Below are 24,662 nucleotides of genomic sequence, written 5' to 3' on the forward strand. Positions count from 1 at the left end.
ATTATTAACTACAGTAAATATGCTGTACGTTATATCCCCATGATTTATTTATTTTATAACTGGAAGTTTATACCTTTTGACCCCCTTCATCCCTTTTGTCCACCCACTACCCCCCACCTCTGGTAAACACCAATCTGTTCTCTGTATCTATGAGCTCATTTTTTTGTTAGATTCCATATATAAGTGAGATCATGTGGTATTTGTCTTTCTCTGTCTGACTTATTTCACTTAGCATAATACCTTCAAGGTCCATCCACATTTTTGCAAATGGCAAAATTTCCTTCTTTTTTATGGCTGAATAATATTCCATTGTACATATACCACATTTTCTTTATCCATTCATCCATTGATGGGCACTTGGGTTGTTTCCATATCTTGCCTATTGTAAATAATGCTGCAATGAACGTGGGGGTGCATATATCTTTTCAAGTTAGTGTTTTCATTTTCTTTGGATAAGTACCCAGAAGTGGAATTGCTGAATCATATGGTAGTCTTACTTTTAGTTTTTGAGGAACCTCCAAATTATTTTCCAAAGTGGCTGTGCCAATTTACAGTCCCACCAACAGTGCACAGCGCTCCCTCTTCTTTACATTCTCACCAACACTTGTTATTTCTTGTTTTGTTTTGGTTTTTAATTTTTTTTTTTTTGAGGAAGATTGGCCCTGCACTAACATCTGTTGCCAATCTTCCTCTTTTTTCCTTTTTATCCCCAAAGCCCCAGTACATAGTTGTGTATCATAGTTGTAAGTTGTAGCTCTTCTATATGGGAAGCTGTCTCAGCATGGCTTGATGAGCAGTGAGTAGGTCCACGCCCGGGATCTGAACTGGTGAACCCTGGGCTGCCCAAGCAGAATGCACACAAACTTAACTGCTATGCCACCGAGCCAGCCCCTTCTTTTTTTTTATAATAGCCATTCTTTTTATTTTATTTTGTGTGTGTGTGTGTGAGGAAGATCAGCCCTGAGCTAACATCCATGCCAAGCCTCCTCTTTTTTTTTTTTGCTGAGGAAGACTGGCCCTGAGCTAACATCTGTGCCCATCTTCCTCCATTTTATGTGGGACGCTGCCACAGCATGGCTTGACAAGCGGTGCGTTGGTGCCCGCCTGGGATCCGGACCAGGGTCTCCAGCAGCGGAGCACATGCAATTAACCGCTATGCCACGGGGCCAGCCCCTATAATAGCCATTCTAACAGGTGTGAGGTGATTTCATTGTGGTTTTGATTTGTATTTCCCTGATGATTAGTGATGTTGAGCACCCTTTCATGTACCTATTGGCCATCTGTATGTCTTCTTTGGAAAAATGTCTATTTGGATCCTCTGCCATGATCAGAATTTTAAAAAGAGACTTTATCTTTTAGAGATGCAAACTTAAATATGGATGAAATAAATGTCTAATTTGCTTTAAAATATTCTGTAGAAGGTAAGGTATAAATGAAACGAGATGGACCATCAGTTGATAATTGTTGAAGCTGGGGGATGGGTACATAGAGGTTCAATATACTCTTCTCTCTGCTTTTTTATATGTCTGAAATTTTCCCTAGTAAGTTAAAAGAAATAAAAATAAAAGTTTCTCAGGTGAAGCCTAATGTTCACCCAGATTTAGAATCAGTGAGGGCCCAGGTGGTCAGATTCACAGGGTAAAATAGCTTGTGGGAGCCACGGAAGCCACGCAGAGGAGGACAGGCTTCCTGCATAAAAACAGGAAGCACGGAGGGCTCTGGGGCAGGGTGTGCTGTGCACAGCATGTTGTTGCAGAAGACAGGTCTCATAGGCCTCAGAAATGAGCAGGCCAGGATGAGCAAAGAGACAGCAAGTCCGAACTTGAGGCTAAATGGGAAATCACATATGCTGTGGAGTAAATGTTTGTTTGGTCAGGGCTGGCTCCCGGCACCCGGTGCCCCCACTGCCCACCCTTCTGTGTGCTTATGCCAGCATGTGTGATAGATAACTGGAGACTTGTACAGCCCCCTCAATGAATAGGGCCAGCAAACAGCCAGCACCAGTGGGTGATCAGTAAAGGATATTTGGACAAACAGATGGATGTAGGGAATTGGAGGCCTCTCCTGGTGAGAGAGGCAGCAGCTGGAAGTCAAGAAGTCAAAGGAGGGGCCGGCCCGGTGGCACAAGCAGTTAAGTGCACGCACTCTGCTACAGCAGCCTGGGGTTCGCCGGTTCGGATCCCAGGCGCACACCGAAGCACTGCTTGGCAAGCCATGCTGTGGCGGCATCCCATGTAAGGTGGAGGAAGATGGGCACGGATGTTAGCCCAGGGCCAGTCTTCCTCAGCAAAAAAAGAGGAGGATTGGCAGATGTTAGCACAGGTATGATCTCCTCACACACAAAAAAAGAAGTCAAAGGAGAGCTGGCCCAGTGTTAAGTTTGCTTGCTCTGCTTCGGCGGCCCGGGGTTTGCAGGTTCGGATCCCAGGCGCGGACCTATGCACCGCTTATCAAGCCATGTTGTGGCAGGCATCCCACATATAAAAAAAAAAAAAAAGTAGAGGAAGATGGGCACAGATGTTGGCCCAGGGCCAATCTTCCTCAGCAAAAAAACAGTAAAAATAAAAAAATATATATCCTTAAAAAAAAAAAGTAATCCCTCTGACTTAACCAGGAGGGCATCACTGTGATCATTTGCCTGCCCAGCATCTGATCTCCCCACGCCTGTCCTCCCCCCAGCCAGATTCAAGGAGGGTTCTGTCCCAGGGCCAGTGGGCTAGTTTCCCTACCACTACTGTCTTCCCCAGATGCTTCCTTACATCTCATGAACCCTTACTGAAGACAGGGCTGGTTGAGCCCAACCCTGGCGAGCTTGGCAGAAGTGAACAGAAGGTGAGGGGGCATGTGCAGAAGCAGACAGGGCAGGCCTTACCAAGTGGCTGGCAGTCATTCTGCAAAGCTCTGTCCCCTCAGGGCCTGGTGCACTCGCAGAGAGGGAGCCAAAAGAGACAAAGACTCTGGGTGGGTCTGGCCTGGGGTCCTAAAGAGCCCCAGACAACAGAAGATTAAGTACTTTTCTCCTCCACAAACTCTCCCATTGTCCTCATGAGCTGCCCCCAAATTCATGAATTCCCCTGCCCAGCATTCCAGATTTGGATTCAGGGAGGCCTCCAGACAGAGAGGTACAGAGCCCAAAAAAGGGCATTCATACAGCTGGGGCAACTGCTTTGCCCCACAAAGTGGTCACAGAGGGCACATAGAATCAGAGGGAGCACAGCGCAAAAAATCTGGGGATAAGGGAATTTTGCTTTCAGATTCCAGCTCCACCTACCAGCTCTTGGTTGAGAAAGTTAAGTTCATCTAGCTGAACCTCAATTTTCTCACCTAGAAAATGAGGCTGGTAAAAACCCACCTCGTGGGCCATTGTGAGGATTGAATGGACTATGTGCTACTAACTGGTAGCACAGCTTCGGACACTCAGTAACTTTGGCTGCTCTGATGTGTCGTCACTCTTGTCACATGCCCTTGTTCTGTGAAGGAAGGGAAGGCAGCAGCCTCCTGAGCTCCTATTGGATTCACTCTTCAATGAATGCTAGTTGAGTACTCACTGTGTGTAGGTGTGGTGCCAGGTGCCAGAATATGGTGGTCGTGACCTCACTGAGTTCATTGCCAGCTTTAGCAGGGGCAACCACTACAGACTGCTGTCAGGAAGAGGAGGGGGAAAAAGGGGTCCCAGCAAAATCTGAACCTGGGTGATCCAAGAGGCTCACCCATGTTCCTGTTTTTAGACAGAACGATTCACCAAAGAGGCTTTGGATTTGGCAGAGTTCTCCATGATATGCCCCCCACCAGGCAACTGAAATCACAGTTCAGGAGGTGCCATCTGAATCCCAGGGACTCCCTGAAAGGCCTTCTTGGGTCGAGCTCCTGTACCCCGGGCCATCTAGCCTTCCCCTGGCCGATGGCACTACCTCAAGGACATAGGACAGCATGCAAACCAACCTCAGGACAAGAGGCCCAAGTCCTGTGGGCTTCACATCTAAGTCATCAGAACATCAGGTCCCAGAAGCAGCCCAGTCAGACACTTCAAGCCTGTCAGACACCACGTATGACTTTGCTCTGGGGACTTTGTATACTGGATCCTCCAAACTGCCTAAAATCAAGCAGAGCCCTGCTACAAGAGGACCTAAGTCATCAGTCATCTCCATCAAAAAGCAGCCCCAGGAATGTTGGATGGAGAGGCTGGTAAGAGTGCGGAAGAGAAAGGTGGGGATTAGGGAGAAGGCTGGGTGGAAGCAGGAGACGAAGATGCCTTAGTGCTTACTGCACTTCTAGCAAGATCAACAATGGCTGCCTTTTGAGGAAGGAAAATGTGCTAGCTGTTTGCCACTTCAGGAAGGGGAGCCCCCGCTTTGCGATTGGAGGATGTGTGACTATGGTGGCCAGGCTACCTTTTGGCTGTGGAGACTGTTGTTTCTTGGGAATTTAATTGTGTCACTCATCATGGCAGCAGTACCAGAGCAACACCCCGAAAGAAGCAGGGGCAGCATGAGTCTCCAGGACCAAGAACCCCTGAATGCAGATGACTATCACCTGGGCAATGCTGGATACTGAAGAAGCTGCTGCCTCCACCCCACCTCTGTACTATGAGCATGTGAGTGACTTGTGTGGCTATCACTCAGCCTGACTTCTTTGTTCTCTGCATATTCTTGCAATACACTGGAGATCAGTGGGGTTGGGTTGGCTCTGCCACTAGAGTAAGTTTGGTCCCAGGAAAAGGCTGTTTCTACCACTGCCTCCTCTGCAGGTCTTGATTTATGTAAACACTACATAGGTGAGGAATTAGAAGAAGCTGCTCACTCATGTACCCCTCCCTGGTGGCAAGATTTCCTGCACTGCCCTGCCTCAACAGCTCCACCAGTTGGAGGCTGAGAGGACAGCATGTGCCAAAGCCCTATGGCAGTAGGCAGCGTGGCTTGTGTGGCCAGAATTTAGAGGGCAAGTGGGTTTGCATTATTTGCTGAGACTGGAGAGGCTGGCGGGAGCAGACTCCCCAGGACTTGAAAGGCCAATAAAGGAATTCAGGTATATCCTAAGAGCAATGGGAAGCTACAGAAGAACTTTATTTATTTATTTTTGTGTGTGTGAGGAAGATCAGCCTTTAGCTAACATCTATTGCCAATCCTCCTCCTTTTTTTCCCTTTTTCTCCCCAAAGCCCCAGTGGATAGCTGTATGTCATAGTTGCACATCCTGCTAGTTGCTGTATGTGGGACGTGGCCTCAGCATGGCTGGAGAAGTGGTGCGTTGGTGTATGCCCGGGATCTGAACCCATGCCGCCAATAGCGGAGCGCGCGCACTTAACTGCTAAGCCACGGGGCCGGCCCCCACAGTAGAACTTTAAGCAAGAGGATGACATCAGAGTTTTTCAAAGAGGGATAGGTATGGCTATTCTGTGGGGAATGGACTGGAGGTGGGAAGACTAGGAGGAGGTAAGAGATGAAGGTGGCCTGTTCTGGGGAAAAGGCAGTGGGAATGGAGAGGAGACTTGCCTGGGAGATGTTTGGAGGTTAAACCAGCAGGATTTGGAGATGCCCTGAAAGGGGATGGGTGGGCAGAGGGTAGGAGGCATCACAGATGACATTCAGGTCAGCTCTGGGGCCAGGCCCTGAGCTTCCCTGGCTTCACCCTATTTCCACTTCTGCCCACTGCCAACAGCATCTGGATAAATTTTGTCATAGTCTCTACCCCTAAATTGTCCCTATGTCCAGGTCTGTCTGATACTAGGGGCTCCTAGAGGACAGGACTTCACTAGTGTGTGCTTATTTCCCCTGCACAGAGCAGGGCACAGAGATGGCCTCGGGTGAGGTTAAGGGCAGGACAGCCCACTCTGTTAGCTAAAATCTGCTTGCTACTTGGGTGTGAGTGCTCACATGTCCCTGAGTGAATAAGGGTCTGGGTGTCTGTGTTTCTGTGATTGGCTTTGTATGGTCACCTCAAGGCCATGGCTAGCAGTGCTGGCCTATTTAAGGACTGAAGCTGAATGTTATAGAAAATTTGTTGCCTAACCAGTCTTCTACAGAGATGGTGCCCACCTTCTCTGGTTCAACACAGCCTGGCTCTGCTGGGGTAGAGTTTTGCCCTGGGGTGTTAGACATCCAGCCCCCGGAGAAAAGCTAAAAAACCTCAAAATGCTAAATTCTCCCTTCTCATTCCTCTGTCAGCAGCTGCTATTTATTTGTCTGGACTTCCTGCTCACCTCTTCCCCATTCTTTATACCCCCCACTTCCTGGGGGGCTGTCAAGAGTGGAACAGATAAGCTTTTTATCTCGCAAACCCACATTTTTTGCACGGAAACCGGCATATCCAAGAGTTTCTCTTCCTTCTCCTTACTCAGCCAGCAGCAAAAGTGTGTGCGGGGGCTGCTGACCAGCAGTAGGGGGAGGCGGGCAGGGGAGGGAAGGGAGCCAGGTCCGAGTTTGGGCACCCAAACCATCCAGGGCAGGGACACATCCCACTGTTCTCTGAAGCAGAGCCCTAGGGGACTCACGCTCTGCAGTGGGGCTGCCTAGAGAACCCTGCCGCTGTAGCAGGAAGGGAGCAGACCCACCTCCAGCGCAGCCCCATTGGTTTGTCCTTCTTCCTGGCCTGCAGGCATGGGGCAACATCAAGTGCACAGTCCCTCAAATATACACAAGCTGAGACCCTTCCCCTCCTGGGTAGCCCAGGACCTCTAGTCCCTCTGGAAGAGGTTTACTCATTTTCTTTTTAGGGAGACGTCTAAGGTCTCCAGTCCTCAGACTTAGGTCACTACCCTGTGCCAGTCACTCCTGCCACCTGGGAAAGGTTCCAAAGGTGGAGCAGCTCCAGGGGGTGCAGAGGTTTAGTGTAGAAACTTGAGAAGGTGGGGATGAAGGAGTTTAGGCACAGATCCTGAAGCCTCTCAGTGGTGGAGCTTCTATGAGAAGGCACATCGGGTGCTCGCGCGCACGCGTGCGTGCATGCGTGCGTGCGTGTGTGTGGTTGGGGGTGTTCCTGGAGGAGGCCGCTAGGGTGAGGGCCTGAGGCCAGGAATGGGGTGGGGCCTGCGGAGCGAGGAGAGGAACTCAGTCCTCAAGTTTCCTGGGAGAGCTAGAGCCCCAGGAGCCACAAGATAAGGCGGGTTTGGCCGCAGAACCCAGGTGCCAGGCCTTACCTTAGGACCCATAGTTCTGACCTCAGCGAGCCGGGGCTTCTGCACTGAGGTAGGAGGGATGCTGGCCAGCAGGTCAGCCAGTAGCTCTGGGAGAAAGGTTGCTGGGATGGGGGGCTCTGATGCCCTGGAAATTACTTCATTTCCTTCTACTCATATAGCCTACTGTCTGGGTTCCTGCTCTGTTGAGTAAATGTTTCCTGACCCTCCCCAGGTGGTTGCTCAGTTTACATCCCCCAAAGTTCCTCCATTCAGGCCCTGGGGAGGTGTAGCATCTCCTGAGGAGGGAGCATTTTCCGAGGCTAACTGGGGAAGATGGGAGAGGTGGGATCCTGATAGTTCCCAGTTCCTGGCTGGAGTCCCCAGACGATGGACAAGCAGGCAGAAAAGTAAGGTAGGGGAGAGAGAAGATCAGGGACAGAGGGCCCCTTCCTGAATCCAGAGTCCACAAGGTTAACCCCTCAATTCAGGGATTATCTCCTCCCCTAGGCTTACCCCAAGTGGCCCAGCACTGGAAAACCAGGAGCTCAGAGCACTGTGACCACAGAGACATCTGCATCTGCTCTAGGGGTGGCGAAGGCAGACTGCAGGCAGATGGGGACATGACGTGCTTGGGAGAGGCCACAGGGCAGAGGGCCACCCTTTGGGAGAACCACCCCGGGGCCCTCTCTCTTGGAGAGCAAAGCTAGGGGCAGGGGCGGAGCAACCCGGGTCCGCACCCTGGGAGCAGTGGGGGTAGAGAGAGGGGCAGGGGCAGAGGGACCCTGCAGTGGGAGGCAAGTGGGCACACACGACAGAGGGCCGGCTCAGCCCGCCGGGTTGCCCTCGGGGCTGGGGGCCGGAGGGCCTTGCTGCCCCCTGCCGGTCGCGCTGCGTCGCGGCTCTCCCCGCACGAGTCGTAAGGTCCTGTGACTCTCCATCACCCACTCGCGAGACCACGCCGCCAGGTGGCCTAAGTCGACTGTCCGGACCCCATCGTCGCCCTCGGCCCATTGCCCGCCCCTCTCAGGCTCTCGAGACCGGCCCCTGCCTGCGCAGCATGCGGCCCGCGGACCTCGAGGGTCCCCGTGCGCTCGGCGGGCGCCCTCTGCTGCGTCTGCTGCTCCTGCTGTCTCTGCTGCCAAGGCCAGTAAGCCGCGCTCAGACCACTCCGGGCACCCCCAGCACCCCAACCACGCCGGGCACCCCCAGGGCCTCGACAGCGCCAGGCACCCCCAGCACTCCAAGTCTGCGGGAGCGCGCGCGGGCCCTGATGCGGGACTTCCCACTCGTGGACGGGTGCGTAGGTGGAGGGGTGGGGGGTGCTGAGTTCACCCCTGGGCAGAGGAGGAGGTCCTGAGCATGGAGGGTTAGGGAGGAGGCTCCCTCACACCACCCCTGGATGGCTTCTCTCATCATTCATGGGTGCCCTTTCCCCTCTTCTGTCACCCTCTCCCTGGTGGGAACCCCCTAGCTCAGGCCTCAGGGGATCCTGGTATAGTCTGTGTGACAGTGTGGAGTGGGGCACCCCTGTCCCCCACCCAGGCCAGGCCACATGTCCTACCTGATCCCAAGGCCTAAGGAGCCCCCCCACTTGCTCCTGATGTGAGCCTGCCTTGATCTCCCTCCAGCCACAATGATATGCCCCTGGTCCTGAGGCAGTTTTACCACAACAGGCTACAGGATGTTAATCTGCACAATTTCAGCCATGGCCAGACCAGCCTGGACAGGCTTAGAGATGGTCTCGTGGGTGCCCAGGTACCACAGGGACACACGGGGTGCCACAGCATGGCTGCTGGGGAATGTGGGGGAATATGGGGGTTCTAGAGACCTCAACAAGTTAGTAACATGGGAACTCAGTTACCATAGTGACCCAAAAAGTGCCATGACATGGATGCTGGGGGCTGCAGGAGCCACAATGAGCCAGCTTGGTGGACATCCAGGTACCATGGAACAAGCTGAGCATTACATGTGACTTCTGGGCCACTGGGCGCTGTGCTGGCTGTGGAGACTATGAAAGGAGGGACTCCAAAGCAGCCCCTGCCCAAGCCAACCCCTGTCCTTCTCCTAGTTCTGGTCAGCCTACGTCCCATGCCAGACCCAGGAACGAGATGCAGTGCGCCTCACACTGGAGCAAATTGACCTCATCCACCGTATGTGTGCCTCCTATTCTGAGCTGGAGCTTGTGACCTCGGTTAAAGGTAGGCGGGCTGGTAGGAGGTGTTAGGAACTTGACTGAGCTACCCTAGCCCCTGAAACTGATCACCTGACCTACCTGCCCCCAGCTCTGAACAGTACCCGAAAGTTGGCTTGCCTCATTGGTGTGGAGGGTGGCCACTCGCTGGACAGTAGCCTCTCCATCTTGCGTACCTTCTATGTGCTGGGTGTGCGCTACCTGACACTCACCCACACCTGCAACACGCCCTGGTGAGCACAGTGCAGATGGTATGGGCCCACTGAGGCAGAGATTTGCCCAAGATCATACTGGGGCTCAGACCAAGCTTTACCCCTGGGATCTGGCACTGACCCTGGAGTGGGGAGGGGAGCTGGGTTCGCAAAGCAAGACTGGATCCCCAGCAGGGCCCTTCTCCTGCCAGACACAGCTCAGCTTGGGTCCCTGCTCTTGCTCCAGGGGGTTGTAGGGATAGAGGGTTCGGTAGAGCCTCTAGGCTCTTGTGGCCAAATCGTGGCTACCAGTCAGACTGCCTCCTGGCCACCCTGCAGGGCAGAGAGCTCAGCTAAGGGCATCCACTCCTTCTACAACAATGTCAGCGGGCTGACCAGCTTTGGTGAGGTGAGGACCCTGGTTCCATACCCTGCCCACATGCATATACGTGCCCCACCTCTTCCCTACAGATAAATACCTATACATGTGCACTCCTGATGCCCTCTCCCCAACCTGTCCCTGCAGAAGGTGGTGGTGGAAATGAACCGCCTGGGCATGATGGTAGACTTGTCCCATGTCTCAGATGCCGTGGCACGGCGGGCCCTGGAAGTGTCACGGGCACCTGTGATCTTCTCTCACTCAGCTGCCCGGGGTGTATGCAAGAACGCTCGGAATGTTCCTGATGATATTCTGCAGCTTCTGGTGAGACACTGCCCTGGCCCTCAAACCTAAAGCAAGAGGTTCAAACCAGGAGCCCTTGAACTTGAGCCCCCAGTCCCTCAACTTTCTCAAACCCTGTCTGAACATCTTTTGCCCCACAAACCCACAGTCTACAGCCCCTGAACTCTTGAACCCTAGGTAGGGTTCTAGGTGGTAAATACACCTCTAAACCCTCAAGCCTAGGGCTAAGACACCACCCAAACCAGGGCTGAGAAGCCTCCATTCCCACAAACCCAGAGAGGTGAAGTCTCCTCTGACCTCAAAGCCAGGGCTGAACACCTTCCCCACAGGGGCCCAGAGGGTGAACAGGCAGGTAGTTGTGCTGGGGGGCCAAGCTGAGTGTCCATTTGTTCACTCCTGCAGAAGAAGAATGGTGGCATCGTGATGGTGTCATTGTCTGTGGGGGTGCTGCAGTGCAACCTGCAAGCCAACGTGTCCACTGTGGCAGGTAAGCCCCACCCTGGGCTCTGTGAACAGCTCTCATTTGGACCTGAAGCTTTGGAGGGGACCTCAGAACAGCTCCAGTGGTTTGACCCATCCATTGGCAGTAGGCACAGCTCCCCAAAACCCAATAATGGACAGTACACAGCACCTTGGTGCCACATGGAACTGGAGCCACAGAGTCAATACTGTGATATTGATGGGTATAGGGAGGCAGTCAGACACAGAGCCTGGGTGCCAACCATCTGTGCGTCTGCCGAGGCTCCCAAAGCACCCTGCCCCTGCCTGTGGCCAAGGGACTGGGCAGCCCCATAGGTCTCTAGGGTCTTTGTCAGTTGTACTCTTTGTCCCTCTCTCATCCTCCACCCCCATGGAAAGGAGCCCCCACGGGTTTTCAAGGATACTGGAGGCACGGTGAATCCTGGATGGGAAATGGCCCAAATGGGTGGCTCTGGAGTCCACTGCAAATCTGAAGTCCAGTCTGGAACCAGTTGGGATCAGTTGAAGTCAAACCTCAGGGCCCTCAAGTTGGCATACTGGGTGCCAGGCCATGAAGGAATTGGCCTGCCTGGCCTACGGGCTGCAAGAAAGGGAATCAGCAGAGTCCAGTCCCCACCCCAACCCCTGCCCTGGAAGCCCCACGCTGCTAACTCTCCATCCCCCAGATCACTTCGACCACATCAGGAAAGTCATTGGATCCAAGTTCATTGGGATTGGCGGAGATTATGATGGGGCCGGCCGGTAAGTGCTTCTCCCCGTCGCTTGTCTGGAGCTGGCCATGCAGCAGTGGGACCTTCACAGTCACTGTGCCCACCACATTGTGATCCTCATGGCCTTTAGATCTTGACCACAGCCTCAGGTCTATTGGCCCACCTGGCATCTCCCCACTCCCAGGGTCTGTTTCCTGGGCTCTCCCATCTGTCTGTGGCCCATTGGCCCCACTCTAAGTCATCATATTTGGCTAAGCCAGCAGACAGAGCTCCTCTGCTCAGCGCGTGTACCCACCCCCAGTGTCAGCAGATCCACTGCCTCTGAGCAGACTCTTTGCAAGGTCTGACCATCTTCTCCGCCTGCAACTGGGTCTGTGCATGCAGGGGGTCAACACAGTTCTTAAAAAGCTTTTCTTCTTTTTATAAATGGAGGGAAATTCTGCATTCTGTGAAAGGCATAGATATTAAGGTATAATTCAGTGAGTTTTGATGAATATTCAAGGTCATCTCGGGGCCTCCTTCTGAAGGATGAAGAGCAGTGGTGAATCATATATTTTCTCCAAGTCTCCATTTCCCATATCTGACCAGGGCTGGGGTTCAGTGGACCCTGGACACATAGGGCTGTGGTTCTGAGTCAGGACCAAGGAACAGGTCTGGGGCCCAACAGCTGGCTGGCTGGTGGCCACACAGGTTTCCTCAGGGACTGGAGGACGTGTCCACATACCCGGTACTGATAGAAGAGTTGCTTAGTCGTGGCTGGACTGAGGAAGAGCTTCAGGGTGTCCTTCGTGGAAATCTGCTGCGGGTCTTCGAAGAGGTAGAACAGGTATGCTGGGCTGGGCAAAAGAGTAGCTCAGGGGGCTGAGCAGGTGTGTTGGGGGGAGCTGTGGGAGCTGCTGACCACCGACTGCCACCTCAAGGTACGGGAGGAAAACAAGAGGCAAAGGCCCTTGGAGGACGAGTTCCCGGATGAGCAGCTGGGCAGCTCTTGCCGCTCTGTCCTCCCGCATCTGCATCAGAGACAGTATCTGACTCTGGACCAGAAATTAACCGAGACTCCGACGCATTGGACACCCAAGTTATTACCTAAGAAGTCATTCTCAAAATCCTCCCCCGACATGGCCCCAGGCCTGACTGTTATTGCTGCCTTCCCAGTCCTTATTCTGTGGTTCTGGTGACTCACTTAATCCTGCCAGATGTCACTTTGGCAGCCATGGACACCCCACAAAGTTCCCCTGTTGTGCAGGCTCAAACATTTCCCGAAAATAAATGTTTTAGACATGGAACCAGGCATGCGGGTCCTTCTCTGTGGTGGGGTCTGGTGGTGCAGGCTCACAATGTTGGGGTTGGTGGGGGACCCTGCAGTTCAGCCATGAGTTACTCAAGGAAGATCTGCTGGCAGTGGCCTGGGGAAACCCAGATGGTTGGGCCCAGCACTAGAAGAAGACAGTGGGTAGCTCTGGCTGCGGGAGGGTGGATGCTACTCTGGGTTCCTCTGAGTAGCTTACCTCAATCCACATCCTGACCCACTGACTACCACCTGGGGATCTTTCAGGGACGTCTGGTTCAAATTCCCAAGAAGGAACATGCCTGGATCAAAAATGATCTTTGTTCCTATTTGGACAGAGCCCAGAATGTCAGGCCACATAATGGACCGTGGGCCTCCAATGGCTGCACTGCCCTGGATGTGGGCCCAATCCCTCTGTGAGACTTCCTCTCTGAGAGGCACAGGCTACTTAGACAACCACTCCTTCTTACCCCAGGACATTAATGGTAATAACAACTGCACTAATAATAGCCAAAATTAAGAGTTAATACATTAAGAGTTAATAATGACAGCTAATAATAATAAATAACATGATAATAATAGATAATAGCTAATAAAAATAATAGTTAATACTAATAGTCTATGCATATCCCATGACTGAGCAATTTCACCCCAGGTATACATCCAAGAAGAATGTATACATATATTCCCTAAAAGGCATACAAAATAATACTTATAGCAGTACTATTCATAATAACTCCAAACTGTGCATTTCAAAGTCAAATTTCAAGGAGTCAAAGACAAAAGATTTTCTTTTTTTTTTTTAAAGATTTTATTTATTTTTCCCCCAAAGTCCCAGTAGATAGTTGTCTGTCACAGCTGCACATCCTTCTAGCTGCTGCATGTGGGACACGGCCTCAGCATGGCCGGAGGAGCGGTGTGCCGGCGCGCACCCAGGATCCGAACCTGGGCCGCCAGCAGCGGAGCGCACGCACCCAACCGCTAAGCCACGGGGCCGGCCCAAAAGATTTTCTTAAAAGCAGTCATATTTTGGGGCCGGCCCCGTGGTTTAGCGGTTAAGTGCGTGCGCTCCGCTGCTGGCGGCCCGGCTTCGGGTGTCCCACATACAGCAAGTAGAAGGATGTGCAACTATGACATACAACTAGCTACTGGGGCTTTGGGGGGGGGAAGCAGTCATGTTTTTAAAAATCACATTAACTTAGAAACAACAATGAAACTGACAACTGAATTTTCAACAGAAATAATGGAAATCTGCTGCAGTGGAATATCTTTAACCTGATGAAGGAAAGTAACTACCAATGGTAACTTCTGTGCACAGTGAAAACATTCTTCAAAAATGAAGGAGAATAGGGCCAGCCCCGTGGCTTGGCGGTTAAGTGCGCGTGCTCCACTGCTGGTGGCCTGGGTTCGGATCCCGGGCACGCCCTGAGGCACTGCTTCTCCAGCCATGCTGAGGCGGAGTCCCACATACAGCAACTAGAAGGATGTGCAGCTATGACATACAACTATCTACTGGGGCTTTGAGGGGAAAAAATAAACAAATAAAATCTTTAAAAAAAAAATGAAGGAAAATAAATCATTTTCAGACCAACAAAAGCAGAGAGAGAAATTGGAAATATACAAATCACCTAATGAGAATATAAATTATTATATGATAAAGTACATATCAAATTAAGGAAATTAAGGAGATTATAGACCCCCTAATTTCACATTTGAAATGGAGGTACGAAAATTTAAACAAAGAGTCCAGATGTTGAATTTTTTTTTTTTTTTTTGGTGAGGAAGCTTGGCCCTGAGCTAACATCTGTGCCAATCTTCCTCTGTTTTGTATGTGGGACACTGCCACCACATGGCTTGATGAGCAATGTGTAGGTCTGCGCCTGGGATCCAAACCTGCAAACTCCAGGCTGCCAAAGTGGAACATGCAAACTTAACCACTACACCATTGGGCCAGCCCCAGATGTTGAATTTTTAACTGGAGAAAAGTTATGTTCTATGAATACATCTGATTTGTCAAAAGCTGCCACTGACTTGGCTCTTTACATATTCTGAAATTTTAAGTTCTGTAGAAATTCCATCTGAAATAGTTTTAAGAAACACGCAATACTGATGCTTTTTAATATAAAATCAGCATTGTGTTTGGATATTCTAAAATTGGTTCACGAATTTTGCTTAGTGGAATCTTACCCAAATTTGGAAATAGCCTTGAAAAAAATTTAACTATGCCACTCACAGTGGCATGCTGTAAAAGAAGTTTCAGCAAGCTGCAGTTATTTAAAAATTAAGATCATCACTTGCTCAAGAGAAATTGTCAAACATGCAATCTCTCAATAGAAAATGAGCTAAGCAAAGAAGTAGGTTTTGAAAATATTATTCATGAGTTTTCTTCATTAAAGCCAGGAAAGTAAAATTATAATTCTGGTTTGGGTATAAATAAAATATGGAGGGGCCGGCCCCGTGGCTTAGCGGTTAAGTGCGCGTGCTCCGCTACTTGCAGCCCGGGTTCGGATCCCGGGTGCGTACCGATGCGCCGCTTGTCCCGCCATGCTGAGGCCGCGTCCCACATACAGCAACTAGAAGGATGTGCAGCTATGACATACAACTATCTACTGGGGCTTTGGGGAGAAAGGGGAAAAAAAGGAGGAGGATTGGCAATAGATTTAGCTCAGGGCTGGTCTTCCTCAGCAAAAAAAGAGGAAGATTGGCGTGGATGTTAGCTCAGGACTGATCTTCCTCACAAAAATAAAATAAAATAAGGAAACATAATGTTGTGAGTTTTAATACACCTACTTTTCAGTTCTTTAATATTTTTCAACTATGTTAATGTTCTGGAAAAGTTAACCATTAAAAAATACATTAAAAATGTATTTAGTGGCATATTTTTTTCCTCTGGCCTCAGGCTCCAAGTTGGCTGGGCTCTGCACTGTTACTCAGAAAGTTCTAATGGTGCTTTCTATTGGTTTCACTGGTTCTCTCCTTTCTTGACTCCTTTTGGATCAATTTAGTAGCACTCTGAGATCACCTTAATCCCATTTCAGATCCTTCCAAGCTGAGCTGATCCAGCTCAGAGTCCATTTAGGAAAAAACAGGAAGAGGTGGGAGTTACTAGAAGATAGGAGCTGAGAGGAGGGCCTTGTGTTGCTAAGGCTCAGACTTCTGAGAACAGGGCTCTGCTCAGCTGGTGCAGGTGTTCTATACGGGCATGGCAAGGCTGCTCTATGACAGCCAGAAGAGGTTAGAGACTGCAGCCAACTGCCACTGTGCAGCAGCACTGATAGGAACGTGAAAAACGGGAAAGACATTTCTCTTTTCTCCTCTTGCCTTTCAATTCCCTGTGGTGACTTCTACTGGCAGAATGTAACAGGAAGCCAGCTAGGCATCTAGGAAATGTGGTCTCAAGAGTTCGAGCCCCAACTTCACAGAGCAGAGACTAAAAGGCTGGATCTGGAGTTGACGGAGAATTGCTTAATAACCAGGATTGCTGCAGGCCTGATTCACCCTTTCTCCTAGGGTGTATGTATTCTTTTGTGTTCCAACTCAAAACTAAGTGTTCAGCCCAGCCCCATGGCCGAGTGGCTAAAGTTCCGCGCGCTCCGCTTCTGCGGTCCGTGTTTGCAGGTTCAGATCCCGGGCACAGACCTACTCCACTCACCAGTCATGCTGTGGCAGTGTCCCACATACAAAATAGAGGCAGACTGGCACAGATGTTAGCTCAGGAGGGCTAATCTTCCTCAAGCAAAAAAAAAGAGGAGGATTGGCAGTGGATGTTGGCTCAGGGCAAATCTTCCTCAGCAAAAAAAAAAAAAAAACTAAGTGTTCATCAGGGTGCTCCCTTACCTTGATGGATGCTAATCTGTCTGCTTAGCTCCACAAGCCCCTAGTGGAAGAAAGAGCCCAAAGGCTAGACCCATCTCTGGGTTTTCACCCTACCTGGGTCCTCACCAAGTAATTTTTCAATATCTCGTTAACTCTCTGATGCCTTCAAAGAGATCATTTTTATATTTTGCCCAACGTTGCTAGTTGTTGTCTGGAGGAGTGTAACTTTGATTTACTCAGTCAACCAAAACCAGACATTTGAAACTGTGTTTATGTATTATGGGATAATATTTTAAAAATTAACTATAAACATTATGCCCTCTGCTTTCATCTAAAACTAATGTAGGAAACAGCTGTTTGTGCAATGCTTCTGCACTTTTGATAAACTATTAGCAAAGTCACTATTCATTACGTTGTTTAACATCACTTAAATGAAGACCTTCGTGGCAGGTCAGCTTAGGTGTATGAGAGACCAGAATAAACATTCTTTCTCTCTCTCTCTCTCTCTCTGCCCTTCCTGAGAAAGCCAAAGCTGGAGGCAGCTGGGTCATACTGGTCCTTAACCCCAACGCAGGAGAAGTGGGCATCAATGGGCAGTGGTTACCAGAGGCCAAGGCCCTTCTTCTGGTGCCCAGAGGGGAGGTCCACTTATCAGGGAGCCCAGGAAGCATAGGAAACAGATGCAGATGTAAAAGGGGGGGACAACTCAGAGTTCAGTCTGTGTTGTAGGCCCCTCTCAGCCTGGTAGGACCTGGTGCAACCCCAGGATGCTCAGACACCACCCAAATGCAGTTCTGAGATCAATTACCCCTAAACCAGGGCTTTTTCTGAAGAAAACCATATCAGAAAAACCATGAATTATACTGTTCAGACCTCTCGTCAGCCTGGAAACCATCTTATCTTGAAAGAGGGTTTTTGCCCCAGGTGAAGTCATGTGTCAGACCAAGCCCCTCATGCTCTTAGCACCAAGGGCCCTAACCTGACCTTGTCCCCCTACTCCATGCCTTGGAGGATCTTCAAGCTCCTCCCCCACAGCACAGTCATCCTGCCCAAACCTTGCCCTATTGGCCAACCTGGGATGCCCTCTCCACTCCCCTGCCCAATCCAGGCCCCATGCTTTCAAGCCTCAGCTACTGCTCTGGTGCCTCCACTAACCTCTTAGCACCCTGGCCAGCCCTCACCAGCACTACCCACACTTCCCTCAGCCAGGATGACCATATTACAGAAAAAGATGAGACATAAATTGACCAGGGAGAAGGTAACCCCCTTCCTGAGATGGCTACTATTAACTAATGTTTAGTATGTATACCCCTCTAGTCTTTTTTTGTGGGTATATTCACATATGTACAGAAGCAAAATTTCAATACTAGATGCTAAAACAAAATGGTCTCCCATAAATATTGTTCTTAATTTCATTTTTATTAAAAAATATATAGGGAATCTTTTTTCTGTCAGTCAAAACATATAGATCTAATTCACTCTTCTGAGTCAGGGCTTAAAATTTCACGGAATATTTCACCTGTTGGAGGGTGGGGCACATCCCTGCAACTAAAACGCCACATGGACCTGCGACCTGTCTGGCTATGGGTGAGATTAAGAAAATTCCTTGGTCCCTCCCAGTTCCCCCACTGCCCTCCTTCCCCAGTCTGTCTGTCGGGCCACGGAGCCCAGGAAAGCGGTAGGTGCAGGGCCAGGAGCAGGGGCGGACGGAGTCCGCGATGCGTCGCTAGTGGGCGCTCGCGGCAGAGGCCGGCCTGCCCCCGGGAGCGCCCTCTTTGTTGGGGGCGGGAGGGCTGTGTCGCCTCCTGGCGGCAACGCTGCGCTTCGGCGTTGCGGATACCTGCGCGTCTGTTCCAGCGTCCTGATTCCAGCTCCCTCACGAGGCTGCGCCGCTAGGTCATCTAAATCGACGGTCGGGACCCCATCGTCCCCCTCTGCCCCTTGCCCGCTTGTTTCAGGCTCTCGAGACCGGCCCCTTTAGCCGGCCTGCCAGGTCCTGCGAAGCATGCGGCCCGTGGTCCTCGAAGGTCTCCGCGCGCTCGGCTGGCGGCCTCCGCTGCGTCTGCTGCTCCTGCTGTCGCTGCTGCTGCCGCGGCCGGTAACCCGCGCTCAGACCACGCCGGGAGCCCCCGGCGCCCCGACAGCGCCTGGAAACTCTAGCGCCCCGACAGCGCAGGACACCCCTAGCGCCCCGACCACGCCAGGCACCCCCACCGCCCGGGCCACGCCAGGCACTCCCAGTGTCTGGAGTCTGCGGGAGCGCGCGCACGCCCTGATGCGCGACTTCCCGCTCGTGGATGGGTGCGTAGGTGCGGTGTGGGGGCAGGTGGGGGTTCAACTCACCCCTAGGTAGGGAAGGGGATCCTGAGCATGCAGGGCTAGTGAGGAGGCCCCCTCACATCACCCATGGGTCCCCTCCTCCCGTTACCCAGTTCCTGGTGGACACCCTACCCCCACCCAAAGCTGTACCTCAGGAGGTCTCCATATTATCTGTGTGATGTGGGAAAGTGGGGTGGGATAAGCCAGGCCTGGGCATGTTGACATGTCCTGCCTGACCTGGAGGCTGTGTACCCACTCTAACCTTATCTTGACACCCACAGCCACAACCACCTGCCCCTGCTCCTGAGACAGCTTTTCCAGAACAGGCTGCAAGATGTTAACCTGCGTAATTTCAGTCGCGGCCAGACCAGCCTGGACAAGCTTAGGGATGGCCTCGTGGGTGCTCAGGTACCACAGGGACACACAAGGTGCCATCAGTGTGGCTGCTGAGAAATGTTGGGGCCACAGAAACCTGGGTAGGCAGGCCTTTGGGTGACTAGGTATCATAGGACATGCAATGTGCCATCATGTGGTTGGAGGCCAAGACAGGCCAGCCACATGGGTGCCCAGGTTCTGTGGAGACACACACAAAGTGACCAGAAGATCCCTGGTGAGTGTGGGGGCTGCTGGAACCACAAAGGACAAGGTGGATTGCCCTTGGGGCCTTCACATAGTAGCACATGGACAAACAGCAGGGGATGATGTGTCACAAGTCCACAGATTGGCTGCTGGCAGCAAGCTTAATAGTCATCAAGGTAGCATGGGGTCATGTAGTGCCTCACTTGGGACTATTGACCCAAAGGAGTACCTTGGGGGCTGAGGAGGAGTGGCAGGCCAAGGGCATTGGAGACCACCCTAATCTCATTCTGGATCCCCGGGTTTACCTCTAGTTCTGGTCAGCCTATGCTCCATGCCAGACCCAGGACCAGGATGCCGTGCGCCTCACACTGGAACAGATTGACCTCATTCATCGCATGTGTGCCTCCTACTCTGAACTGGAGCTTGTGACCTCAGCCGAAGGTGGGCTAGCAAATGGGGGGATAGTCAGGGGCTCACTCTGGTGGTTCTGGCCCTAGGCCCTGACCACTTGATTATTTACCCTTTTCTAGGTCTGAACAGCACGCAAAAGCTGGCTTGCCTCATTGGTGTAGAGGGCGGTCATTCACTGGACAGCAGTCTCTCTGTGCTGCGCAGTTACTATCTGCTGGGAGTGCGCTACCTGACACTCACCTTCGCCTGCAGCACACCGTGGTGAGCATAGCATCTGGCCAGGGTGGAATGATAGATGGCATGGTGGGGAAACTGCCAAAGAGGTGAGGACAGAGGGGTCCACAGAGGGAGGCTGGACTCCCAGCAGGTCTCACACTCCCAGGGAGCAGCCGGCATGCCCCCTCACCCTGTGGAGGTGGGATGGATGGACAAACAGAGGGACTGCAGAGCCCCCAGGCTCTGATGGCCAAGGTGTGGCCCACTAGATTCCTCTCCCCTGGCTGTTCTGCAGGGCAGAGAGTTCCACCAAGTTTAAATACCACATCTACACCAACGTCAGCGGGTTGACAAGCTTTGGTGAGGTGAGGAGTCCTGTTCCATATCCTACCCTGCCCGTTCCCTACAGATATGTGTACACACATGTGTCCCTGAGACCCTGCCAAACAAAAAAACCCCAAAACTGTCCCTGCAGAAGGTGATAGGGGAAATGAACCGCCTGGGCATGATGGTGGACTTGTCCTATGCGTCAGACACCTTGGCACGGCGAGCCCTGAAGGTGTCAAGGGCTCCTGTGATCTTCTCCCACTCAGCTGCCAGGGCTGTGTGCGACAATTTGCTGAATGTTCCCGATGACATCCTGCAACTTCTGGTGAGTGGCCACCCCAGCCCTCAAACCCAGGGCTTTGCATGCTTCGTGCAAAGATTCTTGATCCTGAACAAAGCTACCAGCCTAGGCCTCACTTACCCTTGGATCTAAGGCTGGTTAACCCTCCCCATCTCTGAAACTCAAGGCCAAATCAGTTCCACCCACGGACCCACAAACCCAGAAAGGCCTCTTCCAACCCCTGAAGCCAGGACTGAGCACTGTCCTACCAGGACCCCCAGGGCACAGGAGGCAGGTCATTAGGCCAGAATGGCCAAGCTGAGTGTCCATCTGTTTATCCCTGTAGAAGAAGAATGGTGGCATTGTGATGGTGACGCTGTCCATGGGGGTGCTGCAGTGCAACCTGTTTGCTAATGTGTCCACTGTGGCAGGTGAGCCCCACTTTAACTCCTTGGGTGGTTCTAGGTTGGGCCTGTGGCTGCTGGGGCCCTCAGGCCAGCTCCAGCAGTCCAGCACACCTGTTGGGCAATGGGCAGACCTGCCAACGACCCAGGGGAGCAGACGCAGCTCTTCACTACCACCCAGATCTGGGGCCACAGTCAATGCTAATGGGTTTGAGGGCGGCAACTGCCTCTGCCTCTGAGTCTCACTGTTGCTCCCACATCTCTGGACGGGACACGCAGAGCCCCAACCAGGCCCTCAAGGAACCCAGAGGCAGAGTGACTCCTGGGCAGGAAAAGGTCCAAAGGGGCGGCTCTGAGGTCCACTCTAGGTCCAATGTCCAGCCTGTAGCCACTTCAGAACTCACAACTGGCTAGGAGTTCTGTGGAGTCAGCTGCTATGGCCTGGAGTGCTGTGGGAAAGGGAATTGGCCAGGGCTGAGCTTCCCCAGACCACGGCTGGTCTCAGGGTCTAACTCCAGCCTAGAGCTGCCTGTCACTAATCCCCACCCCCCTAGATCACTTTGACTACATCAGGGCAGTCATTGGATCAGAGTTCATCGGGATTGGCGGAAATTATGATGGGTCTGGCCGGTGAGTGTTTGCCTGGGATTTTTCTTGGGCAAGGGTACACCAGGGAGTACAGTCCTTCAGTCTCAGTTCCCCATCCTGTGGTCCTCCCATCCTTTAGGCCTTGACCACAGGCTCTGGTCTTCTAGCCCACATGATATCTCCCCACTTCCAGGGCCTGTTACCTGGGCTCTCCCTGTCCCTTCTATGGCCCAGTGGACCCACTCCCACTCCAGGTCATCACACTCGTTAAGTACTCCCCTCCCCCAGGGCAGAGCTCGTCTGCCCAGCACATGCTCCACTCCCAGCCTAGCAGATCTGTTGTGGGTTGATCATCTGCTCAGCAGGTAGATGCTGCAGAAGCCCAGTCTTCAAGGAGCTTCCAAAGTTGCATTCAGTAGCCTAAAGAACATGGCCTTCAATTTCCCATATGTGACGGGGGCTGGTGGGACAGTGGGTCCTAGACCAGGATCAGGGCTGAGGTCCCACAGCTGGCCGGCTGGCGGCTACACAGGTTCCCTCAGGGGCTGGAGGACGTGTCCACATACCCGGTACTGATAGAAGAGTTGCTGAGGCGTGGCTGGAGTGAGGAAGAGCTCCAGGGTGTCCTTCGTGGAAATCTGCTGCGGGTCTTCAGACAAGTGGAACAGGTATTATGCTGGGCTGGGCAAAAGGATGGTTCAGTTGTTGGAGCAGGTGAGGGGGGCTCTGTGGGAGCCACTGACTGCTGACTCCCACCCCCAGGTGAGAGAGGAAAACAGTGGGCAGAGCCCTGTGGAGGATGAGTTTCCAGACCGGCAGGTGGGCAGGTCCTGCCACTCCCACCTCCTATCTCAGCCTCAGAGTGAACATCTGACCACACACCTGGAGGCGACCAAGTGGCCAACCAATCAGGTTCTCCAGACACCCTCAAAAGCCTCCCCACACCTCATTCTAGGCCTCATGGCTGCTGCCACCTTCTCAGTCTTCATTCTGTGAGTCTGGTGACCTGGGCAGTCCTCCAGAGGTCACTGTGGCAAAGTCTCACAAAGTCCCCCTCCTAGTCATCCAGGCACAAGCATATGCTGAGAATAAACATTTTGAGCATGGAGCCAGGTGTGAGTGTCCTTCTTTCTTCACAGGGGGAGGGAGTCTGGTGGGCTCTTGGTTGGTGAGGGGTCTTGTGGTCTAGCCCCAACTGCTCAAGGTGAGTGTTTCCCATTGGCCTCCAGCTTGCTTTCTCTCAGGAAGGGCAGAGACATATCACCATATTCTTATGCTAAAAGCCTGAGCCCAGGGGCCGGCCTGGTGGCAAAAGCGGTTAAGTGCCCGACCTCTGCTGCGTTGGCCCGGGGTTCACGGGTTCAGATCCTAGGCGCGCACCAACGCACTGCTTGTCAAGCCATGCTGTGGCGGCGTCCCATATAAAGTGGAGGAAGATGGGCACAGATGTTAGCCCAGGGCCAATCTTCCTCAGCAAAAAGAGGAGGATTGGCAGATGTTAGCACAGGGCTGATCTCCTCACAAAAAAAAAAAAAAAAAAAAGCCTGAGCCCACAGAAGAGCACAAAGGAATCCAATTCAGTGTCTATCCCATCACAGAAAGTGAAGGTGGGTGCATTCCCAGTTTCTCTCTGAAAGGTTTAAATTTTTTTTTTTTTTGAATTGAGGTGACATTGAGGGTATTATGCTAAATGAAATAAATTTTTGTTTTTATGTTTTGTGAGGAAGATCGGCCCTGAGCTAACATCTGCCAATCCTCCTCTTTTTGCTGAGGAAGACTGGCCCTGGGCTAACATCCATGCCCATCTTCCTCCACTTTATATGGGACACCGCCACAGCATGGCTTGACAAGCGGTGCATTGGTGTGCACTCGGGATCTGAACCAGCGAATCCCGGGCCGCCGCAGCAGAGCACGCGCACTTAACTGCTTGCACCACCGGGCCGGCCCCTAAATTTGTTTTTTTAAGAAGCTGATACCATTTATAGAATAAACAGTAACTTTGGAAATATCAAGAGATAAAGTTTGTAAAGACTTTAGATTTTTCAGTTAAGGTCCTCTGATTTTTTAATGGAGGGGGAAATATCAAGTCTTCAAAAGAAAAAAAAAAAACTTGAAAAAAAAAAGGAAAGTAGTGCCATCTTCTTGGCTTATGTACAGACCTTCCGTCTTTGGCCACTTTACTCTCCTGATCCACAAGGGTGGGCCAGAGCCAGATCTAAGTTCCTTCCATGGGAACTTGAAATGGGGAGAAAGAGAGACTACAGTGCCACCTGTGTTATAAATCATGTCTATATATGTGTGGGTCTATTTTCGAATTCTTTTCCACTTATATGGACTAGTTGTTTATTGTAGTATCAATACCACAATGTCTGGGGCCGGCCCTGTGGCGTAGCGGTTAAGTGCACGCACTCTGCTGCTGGGGACCCGGGTTCCGATCCCGGGCGCACACTGAGGCACCGCTTGTCAGGCCATGCTGTGGCAGTGTCCCATGTAAAGCGGAGGAAGATAGGCACAGATGTTAGCCCAGGGCCAGTCATGCCTTCCATGAGGATTGGCATGGATATTGGCTCAGGGCTGATCTTCCTCAAAAAAAAAGAAAAAAAAAAAACACAATGTCTTTTTATTTATTTATTTATTTATTTATTGCTGAGGAAGATTCACCCTGAGCTAATATCTGTTGCCAATCTTCCTCTTTTTGCTTGAGGAAGATTTTCCCTGAGCTAACATCTGTGCCGGTCTTCCTCTATTTTGTATGTGGGTCGCTGCCACAGCATGGCCACCAAGTGGTGTAGGTCTGCCCCTGGGAACTGAACCCGGGCCACCAAAGTGGAGCACACCAAACTTAACCACTAGGCCACGGGGCTGGCCCCAATACCACAATGTCTTAATTATGGCTACTTTAAAACAAGTCTTGGCCGGCCCTGTGGCTTGGTGGTTAAGTGCGCGCGCTGCGATGCTGGCGGCCCGGGTTCGGATCCCAGGTGCGCATCAAGGCACCACTTCTCTGTCCATCCTGAGGCCGGGTCCCACATACAGCAACTAGAAGCGTGTGCAGCTATGACATACAA

General features: G+C 51.9%; 2 protein-coding genes across 2 annotated transcripts; both read left to right on the plus strand.

Annotated features, from left to right (window-relative positions):
* The first annotated feature begins 7,917 nt into the window (after positions 1-7,917).
* Positions 7,918-12,644, plus strand: LOC101402709 (dipeptidase 2). The gene is made up of 10 exons (XM_004431858.3): positions 7,918-8,408; positions 8,741-8,867; positions 9,181-9,310; positions 9,395-9,536; positions 9,834-9,903; positions 10,021-10,197; positions 10,579-10,663; positions 11,322-11,397; positions 12,057-12,192; positions 12,287-12,644. Exons 1-10 carry the CDS (start codon positions 8,170-8,172, stop codon positions 12,542-12,544), a joined length of 1,440 nt encoding a protein of 479 aa, XP_004431915.2. The 5' UTR covers positions 7,918-8,169; the 3' UTR covers positions 12,545-12,644.
* Positions 12,645-18,308: 5,664 nt separating this feature from the next.
* Positions 18,309-22,696, plus strand: LOC101397587 (dipeptidase 3). Its single transcript, XM_004431754.3, has 10 exons — positions 18,309-18,771; positions 19,071-19,197; positions 19,680-19,809; positions 19,899-20,040; positions 20,291-20,360; positions 20,471-20,647; positions 20,949-21,033; positions 21,561-21,636; positions 22,127-22,262; positions 22,357-22,696. Exons 1-10 carry the CDS (start codon positions 18,476-18,478, stop codon positions 22,588-22,590), a joined length of 1,473 nt encoding a protein of 490 aa, XP_004431811.3. The 5' UTR covers positions 18,309-18,475; the 3' UTR covers positions 22,591-22,696.
* Positions 22,697-24,662: the final 1,966 nt, after the last annotated feature.

Source organism: Ceratotherium simum, chromosome 30 (assembly GCF_057802395.1).
Source record: "Ceratotherium simum simum isolate JZ-2026a chromosome 30, ASM5780239v1, whole genome shotgun sequence".
Taxonomy (NCBI): Eukaryota; Metazoa; Chordata; class Mammalia; order Perissodactyla; family Rhinocerotidae; genus Ceratotherium; species Ceratotherium simum.